General features: G+C 42.5%; 1 protein-coding gene across 1 annotated transcript; it reads left to right on the top strand.

Moving 5' to 3' along the window:
• The first annotated feature begins 904 nt into the window (after positions 1 to 904).
• Positions 905 to 3,799, top strand: LOC134360081 (beta-1,3-galactosyltransferase 9). The gene is made up of 2 exons (XM_063074162.1): positions 905 to 910; positions 2,738 to 3,799. The coding sequence occupies exons 1-2, from the start codon at positions 905 to 907 to the stop codon at positions 3,797 to 3,799; spliced, it is 1,068 nt and encodes a 355-aa protein (XP_062930232.1).
• The last annotated feature ends 5,520 nt before the right edge of the window (positions 3,800 to 9,319 follow it).

Raw genomic sequence — 9,319 nt, forward strand, 5'->3', positions numbered from 1 at the left:
ACTCTGGATTATGAGTTGAGTAACTTTTCCACCGCACCGCCATCATAGCCCACCTTAATGGAGTATTTCCCATCCAATTTCAGAAATGGTGTAAAAAGAGCTAATTATGTTTGTAGTTTAAACATCTCAAAACAACACTTTCAATTAAAAACAGCTCCCTTTCTTACCAGTCCTGATAAAGGCTCTCGGTCTGAAACATTATCTGTTTATGTCCCTTAATAGATACTGCCTTATTTACAGAGTTCCTCCTGTATTTTCTGTGTGTTGTTGAAATAAAAACAGACCTTACTTTAGTTTCTTGTCTACCTCACTGAAGTTATGATTTTATTTAATAGATGTTGGTATCATTTGAACAGCCTGTATCATGCAATAAGCATAATCATTTTGTGCATACAAATGCTATTTGTTCTTTGGGTCATAGAGAGCCTTGATGTTCTGTGGATTTGTATCTATTTAATTTGTGTCCTGATATTCGATACCGAAGGTTATCCGTTTCACCTTTAGTACTAAATAATTCACCTAATGCAAGTTACTTTCAACAACACAAGCTGCAAAAGAAAGCAATGAGTAAGTGCACATTGAAATATATGCAATGCCCTGCAACTATACACAATGATACATGAAATAAGTTAGCAATGGAACACAATCTAACTTGTTTTATTTGTTTCTTGTTCGTTTTCTGAGGTACCTGATCTGACGGCGAGCAATGCGATACGACTCTCTGAACGCATCTTTTTAAGAGGGGAATTGGGTCAACCAGGTAGTCTCCTGCCTCATTTTAAAAATTGCACACTAAAGTATGACAGAACAATTCGACAAGTTGAATGCACAGCTACTGAAGACCAGTTAATCTCTACATTACAGAGGAGTTAATCACCTGGAACTTAATACTCTTATAGTGACCATGCAGGTAAGTTTGTTACATTATAATGAACGTTCAAGCAACTATTGACAGTAGATACTATTGAAACTGATCAGAAGAATCGGTGATGAGAACTAACTTATCCTGCCAGCTTGGCAAGATTGAATGTGATTTCAATTGTGTACCATTCATTTGGTAACTCAGTATGTTTGAATTATGTAGGTCAAATTTAGAAAAGCTGTGGAATCTAAAACCCCTCCAGCACTGGGAAGGCACCATTTCACCCTGTATGCTTACTTTGGCTACTTGTGGAAAGATGCCGGGATTATATGTGACGGTTGTTCACTGACACATTGACACATGATGCGTTTCTGTGAAAGAATGAGCAACTTAAGACATAAAGTATAAACTTCAGTGACTCTGCTCCTCACGCAATTTCCTGCAAGTTAACTGAAAATTATGTTGTGAAATAGTGTCACTTTTTATAATATTAACACAATAAACAGCTTTATTGATAAAAGATAAGAACGCTCTCTAACTCCCCAGCTGTTCAAGGGAGATGCATATGGTACAGATGCTACAGTCACATGTCATAACAGTATTGCATTCTGAAGTGAACTGGAAAAGTTTAGCCATTGTTTTCTCTATAACGTTATGCTATCTTTTAAATTAGTGATTCAGGAGAGAGAATGAAATGCTGCCCTAAAAGCGGATGCCCCAGGTGCAGTAGTGCAGCAACGGTAATAGGAAATATTTCTGATTAAAAAAAGACAGCTACTATTAAACAATATATTAAATGGAGGCATAGAGTAGGGATTTGAAAGTTGAAATCTATGCTTAATTTTGAAGGAATATCACTGTGCCTAACAAAGTACAAGTGTGAACAATATGGGGTTGAAGTCTCCAACTAAAATGGGGTTGTTTTCTTTCAAAAAATGAAGATCAGGTTGAGAGCAAATTTTTCAAAATGTCCAAGGCTGAGGATGTTGACGCAGGTAGATGATTCAATACATTGAAGCTTCAAGTACTACAGTTAAGAATGTGTAAGAGCACAGTTAAAAAAAAAATGGATGTTGCATTAATTGTTTCCGTTTGGTGTTTCAAGGTTGCGGTAGAGTTTTCCAGGACAGAGAAGAAACCATTTCACCCCTGAAGTAAAAAGAATTAGACAAAATAAACAGTAAATGGTTAGAAAGAGTTAAGATTGAATGGGGAAGAGAGGTAGGTGACCTTACAAAAACAGCGAGATAGCGTAGCAGTCAGTGTAAAACTGTTTCAGCAAAAGTGACCCGAGTTCACTTCCCGCCACCATCTTTAAGGAGTTTGTACGTTCTCCCCATGACCACGTGGGTTTCCCCAGGTGCTCCAGTTTCCTCCCACATTCCAAAGGCATACAGGTTAGTAGGTTAACTGGCACTGTCTTGTTGGATCTGTAGGGCCTGTTATCATGCTGTACGTATATCTACAGTAAATATAATTTATAAATAGTGTTGGCGCATGGCCACGTGGCTAAGGCATCAGTCTAGTGATCTGAAGGTCACTAGTTCGAGCCTCAGCTGAGGCAGCGTGTTGTGTCTTTGAGCAAGGCACTTAACCACACATTGCTCTGCAACGACACCGGTGCCAAGCTGTATCAGCCCTAGTGCCCTTCCCTTGGACAACACCGGTGGCGTGGACAGGGGAGACTTGCAGCATGGGCAACTGCCGGTCTTCCATACAACCTTGCACAGGCCTGTGCCCTGGAAACCTCCCAAGGCGCAAATCCATGGTCTCATGAGACTAACGGATGCCTATGATGAATAAATAAATGAATTAAATAGATTTGTTCTGTCTAAAGTCCTTTTCTTTAACATAAACACAATTTTGTTTCTCCAGCTGTTATTTTGTAGGCTTCGCACACATCAGTGGTGCTTCCTTCTCTTCAATGTGGTCCTCTTCCATGCCTTGCTCTTTGGGGCTGACTTTATGGAAGAATATCTGCTTCAGTCCTCCCCGACTACTTACACAGACTCCCAAACCTTGGAGATCCGAGAGAGAGCCAGAAAACTGGACATGAGCTCAGTCAAGAGAAACGTCTCCAGTTTCTTTCACATCAGCAATGTGGGAGCTTGCAGTGGCAGCGATCTCTTCCTCCTGGCCGTCGTTTCCAGCAATGCAGAAAACAGAACACGACGGGAAATCATTAGGAGGACTTGGGCTAACGTGACTAAAGTGCAAGGATATCACTTGATGACGCTCTTTGCAATCGGCATCCCTCAAGCACCAGCGACACAAGAGGACATCAATGAAGAGTTTGCAGACCACAAAGATATCATCCAAGGCACTTTCTTGGATTCCCCCAGCAATAACATCCATAAAACCATAATGATCATACGTTGGGTTGTGACATTTTGTCCTAAGGCTTTATTTATTCTGAAATCCGACGAGGAGACCTTTGTTAACTACAGAAGTTTGATGGAATATTTGCTTGGTTTGAAGAGGCATGCAGAAGATCTCTACATTGGGAGGGTCTATCACCAGGTCTTGCCAATCAGAAACCCCCTGAGCAAACACTACATGCCTGTCAGTCGGTATTCGGAGAAATTCTACCCTGATTATTGTAGCGCCACTGCCTACGTCATCTCCCAGGACGTGGCCAGGAAGATTTTTGTTGTTTCCCTGGTGATGGACACCTCAATGCCTGAAGACATTTACGTTGGAATCTGTGCTAAGAAGGCTGGCGTGGTGCCGATCCATAGCTCTAGGTTCTCTGGGGAGAAGCACATTAGGTTCAATCGCTGCTGCTACAATTTCATCTTCAGTTCTTTTGGAATGACAGATGAAGAGTCGGCCAGGGCCTGGGAGGAGATTAATGACAGCAGACACTGTGCTATGTTAGAGACATACTATGGACTGGTCAAGTGCAAAGCATTAACCTATCTGGACAAGCTCACATAATGCGATAGCGTTAGGTCTGGGTAATTTGTTGTACCATCACATGAAATGTTGCTTGATTATAATGGCAATCCCCATAAAATGCAATTCTAGAGGAAGCGAATTGGATGGTCATGAGTTCGAATCCCACGACAGAGACTTGAACACATAGCCTGCACAGCACTGCTTTTCTCAGGAGGATGTAACACAGTTGTTTAGAGGTAAACGTATTCCCAGTGTCCCTGTCAATACTTTACCTAATAATTAATGAACAGATTACCTGGCCCTTGTAGCATTGCATTTCGTGGGGTCCTTGCTGTTCACAGAGTAGAGTTTCAATATTTCCTCTATCATTACTGTAACAGCATTTCAGTAACGTTCTTAATGTTAAAGTATGTAAATTTAACTGCAAAATGTTTTGGAACATATTGAGCTTATGAGAGCACCATATCCACATCGGATCTACACTATCTCTTTAAAATTTAATTTTCTTTTGTAAAAGCCATGAAACTCATTGTTTCTCTCTCTTTCCAAACCGGGCACCCTGTGGATGGTTGCTATGTATGACAAACCATTACTGGACCTCTGTTCAGGGGTATGCTACTCATTTAAGTTCAAGATGGCAACAGCGATGGTTCAGAGCAACTAACACAAAATGCTGGAAGAACTCAGCAGGTCAGGCAGCGTCTATGGAGAGGAATAAAAAGTTGACGTTCCGGGCTGAGCCCCTTCATCAGAACTGGGAAGGAAGTGGAAGGAGTACAAGCTGGTAGGTGATAGGTGAAACCAAGTGAGGGGGAAGGTGGGTGTGTAGGGTAGGGGGGATGAACTAGAAGCTTGGAGGTGATAGATGGAAGAGGTAAAGGGCTAAAGAAGAAGGCAAGGAGAGTGGACCGTGGAAGGAAGGGAAGGAGTGTTGCCAAAGGAAAGTGATGGGTGGGGAAGGAGAAGAGTAGAGGTAAGCAGAGAGCCAGAATGGGGAATGGAAGGAGAGAGAAGGGGGAAGGGAAAAATTACTGGAAGTTGGAGAATTTAGTGTTCATAGTCCAGAAATGGTTCCCGTTCTCAGTGTGTTAGTATCTGGCCCCTGCTCCTCACTTTTTTCCTGCTCACCTCAGGCAGTCTAGGTAAATCGCATCTCAAAGTTCTTTCCTATGATGATCAATGCAGTCCATTAACCCAGTATCGTTGGAAAAGAGTAAACAGTCGAGCTTTCGGGTCGAGACCCTTCATCAAGTCTCGGCCTGAAATATCGTCTCTTTACTCTTTTGCGTAGATACCGCCTGGCCTGCTGAGTTCCTCCAGCATCTTGTGTGTGTTGCTTGGATTTCCTGCATCGTGTTTGTGAACCCAGTATGGGTCATGTTTTTTTTGTGGTAAATACCCTTTTCCTGTTTAATTTCTTCCTCCAATTGCTTCCACAAGAAAATTCCAACCCCTTGCTTGCATTGTTTTGTTTTTAAACGTACGAGAAATGACTAAACATGGTGATCAAACTTGCGGTTATTATTCACTGTGTTTTTCTGTGTCGTGGATTCTTTAAGGTTGCATCATTGTGAGGTGTTATTAATTGCGTTCAAATAGAAAATAGATTTGAGATCCTGTCACCAATGTTTGATAGCAGTACCTCTGCAGTCACGTAATAAATTATTTTAAGGATTTCGATGAGTGTAATGGCTATTTGTTTTTGTGAGGAAACATCTGCAATTGCTTTATATTAGATCACAAAAAGAACCTAGGGAAAGCCAGGATAATGCTACGTCACTATGGAAGTGCTCAATTTCTTCACTGAAGCAGCAATTTGGGCATTACGACTCGAGGGAGGTTAAAAATGATAATACGGTCCCCACTTCTGGTTACTGCCCAATGACTGTGCTGGGATATTAATTCATCTGCACATCTGCAGTTACATGGGTGCTTGTGTGTCAGCTTTCTTCTTCAGTGCATATAGTCATGCTGGTTATTGTCTGAGTTGAATCGCTTGCTGGACAATTCCAGGGGATAACCACATTGCTGGAGGCCATATAAGCTGAACTGAGGAACGATTTTCTTCCCAGGAGAAAATTAGTGAACCAAATGTACATGTATTTTTGGGACAATCCATTAGTCTGTATTAATTAGAGCAGCATTTAATTACAGAGTATCTAATTAACTCTAATTAAATTCCCAACTTCTCGAATGACATTTCATTCAGCTACATACATCCATTTTGTGTGTGTGTGTGTAAGGAGGGGAGGTAGTGTTGTATGTCTGTGCGTGGGGGAGAAGCAGGTAGAGAATTGTATGTTGATGTGTGTGTGTGTGTGTTGGTGTGTTTAGGTGACCGTGTGTACAGGTGTGGTGTGGGTGTGATGGCTGCAGGCTGTATCTGTTTATTTTGGATAACTCAGACTCAGTTTGACACTCTCTCCACCCCCACCCCCCCCAGTCACATGTCCTGGATCATTCACGAAGAACGATCTCCTGCCAAGCAGCTGTACCAGTGAACTTTCACCTCGCTAAAATTGGGAAGAAAAGAAGGGAAAAGAGTAAAAAAAAGTCTTTTCATAATTTTTGATAAATAAAAAGGAAGAAAATAAATACCCCTTGTTAAAAGAAAAGATCCTTGATACGTGAATGACTTTATACTTTATACTTTATTGTCGCCAAACAATTCATACTAGAATGTACAATCATCACAGTGATATTTGATTCTGTGCTTCCTGCTCCCTGGATTACAAATATTAAATATTAAAAATATTAAAAATAGTAAAAATTTAAAGTTTAGAAGCAATGTATATTGGTGAGCAGATTTTGATCGTTTTTTATGTAGGATTACGGTAATTTATGGCCAGAACAATATATGATTCCTGTTTGTTAGTAAATATTTTTGCCTGTCAGACGTTACCACAGGACCACAATACATAGGAACAGACTGAGGCCACTCGGCCCATTGACTCTGCTCCACCATTCCATCATGGCCGATCTGTCTTCCCTCTCAACCCCATTTTCCCAGAACCCTTGACACTGTTACTAATCAAGAATCTATGAACTTCTAATTTAAATAAACCCAATGACTTGGCCTCCACAGCCACCCGTGGCAGTGAATTCCACAGATTCACCACCCTTTGGCTAAAGAAATCCCTTCTCATCTCTGTTCTAAAGGGACGTCTCTCCATCTGATGCGGTGCCTCTGCTCCTAGACCCTCCCACTATTGGAAACATCCTCTCCATGTCCACTCTACCCAGGCCTTTCTGAGATTGTATTTGGTCACTTGTATTAATGGCGATGCAATGGGCACAAGTGAGAGAAAATGTAAACGTACACAAGGGAAATAGTGGAAGCTGAAAACTGTCAGTTCTGAACGTAAATTATAATAAAATGCTCTGCTTTAATCTATTTGCAGCAATTTCTCGGAGATACTGATGGCAGACTGTGAAAAAGTATGCTCCTAAAAGTGGAAAGTGTCGTCTCCTTAATGTGATATTGATGGCATCTAACGTATTGGTGGCAAAGTCAGCAACATCTGTACAGAGCAGAAATTTAATAAGCAAATGATTATAGATGTCTGTGCCAAGTAAAATGCCAAACTGAACTCATCCTTTCTGCTAGCTCGTGATCCATATCCCTCCTCTCGTTGCCTTCTCACATGCGTATTGAAAAGCCTCTCGAATGCCACCTGACGTATTTGCTACTGTGATCACCCCGTCAGCATGTTCTAGGCATCTACCATCCTCTGTGTAAAGCATCCGACCCTACACACCCCCTTTAAACTTCTCCCCCACCCCCCACCCCTCTTCAAGCTGAGCTCTCTACTACTCGATATTTCTACCCTGGGAGGAAAATTCTGGCTGGCTACCCTATCAATCTTTCTCAGAATTTTATAAACTTCTGTTAGGTCTCCCCACAGCTTCCAACGTTTCAGAAAATAGAAATGCAAATTTGTCCTGAGGCCACCATTGGTCAGGGTCGACCATGTTGTGTACCAGCTGTCTAGATACATAAGCCAGGGCAGTAAAACACAGAGAGCAAGCTGTTGCCAATGTAGCAGGCTCCCTCTCTGCACCCAAAGGAATAGCAGAGACCGATACAGTTTAGCACCAGCCACACTGCAGGAGCTGCCAGTCACTCTTCTATCACTTTCCTACCACTGACATGAGACTCACTGGTCTATAGTTTCCAGGGTTATTGCTTGTCCCAACTTGAATAATTGAACAACATCAGCTACTTGCTAGTCATCTGTGACCTCACCTGTGGCTAGAGAGGACACAGACATATTGGTCAAGGCCCCAGCAATCTCTCCTCTTGGCTCTCTCATTTATCTGGGGTATAACCCATCAGGCCCTGGAGACTTATCCATCTTAATGCTCTTTAAGAGACCCAACACTACATCCTCTTTTACCTCGAAATGCCCTAGCATATCAATATGCTCAGCACTGATCTCCCTATCACCAATGTCCTTCTCCTCGGTAAATACTGAGGTAAAGTACTCATTAAGGACCTCACCCACATTTCCAGATCCAAGCAAATGTTCCCTAGTTTATCTTTGAGTAGACCTACCCTCTCCCCAGTTACCCTCTTGTTCCTGATGTATGTATAGAATGCCTTGGGATTCTCTCTAATCTTACTTGCCAAGGAATTTTCATGTCCCCTCCTGGCTTTTCTAATTCCCTTCTTGACTTCTTTTCTGGCTTATTTATAATCCTCAAGGGCTCTGTTTGTTTCTAGCCTCCTGAGCTTTATATACGTTTTCTTTATCTTCTTCACTAAATTCATCATCTCTCTCGACATCCCAGGTTCTCTTACCTTGCCACCCTAGCCCTTCCCTCTGACTGGAACATACCTGTCCTGTACTCTGTGCACTTGGTCTTTAAACAGCCTCCACATGTCAGATGTGGACTTGCCCAAAAACGCCTGTTCTCAATTACTACTCCCTAGTTTCCGCCTAATGTTCTCCTAATTTGCCCTGCTCCAACTTAACACTCTCCCGCAAGGTCCATATCCCTCCTTATCTACAGCTATCTCAAAACTTAAAGAGTTGTGGTCACTGTTCCCTAACTGTTTACCCACTGCAAGGCCAGTTACCTGGCTGCTTATTGCCCTACATAAGGTCCAGTACAGCCCCTCTTCCTGTTGGCTTGTCTAATATTGAAACCCCCGTGGCTACACCTGGATGCTCCATCTAAACCGTTTGCACTAAGAACGTCCCAGTTTATATTAGGGAAGCTGAAGCTCCTCAAGACAGCAATGATATCAGGTACCAGCGAGGAGCCAGGAGCAGGGGCTAGAGGAGGAGGGGGAGGAGGAAGGAAGGCGGCAACCAGCGCCACGGTAGTGCGCGGCGTTATTACAGCTCGGGGTGTTGGAGCTCGGAGTTCAATTCCGGCAGCACCTTTAAGAAGTTTGTACGTTCTCCCTGCGACCGTGTGTGTTTCTTCCAGGTGCTCCACTTTCCTCCCACAGTCCAAAGACGTACTAGTCAGTGCGTTAATTGTTTATCATAAATTGCTGTGTGATTAGGCTAGCGTTAAATAGGTGGAGAGTACAGCTCATTGGGCCAGAAG

The sequence above is a fragment of the Mobula hypostoma genome, chromosome 21 (genome assembly GCF_963921235.1).
Source record: "Mobula hypostoma chromosome 21, sMobHyp1.1, whole genome shotgun sequence".
NCBI classification, from domain to species: domain Eukaryota; kingdom Metazoa; phylum Chordata; class Chondrichthyes; order Myliobatiformes; family Myliobatidae; genus Mobula; species Mobula hypostoma.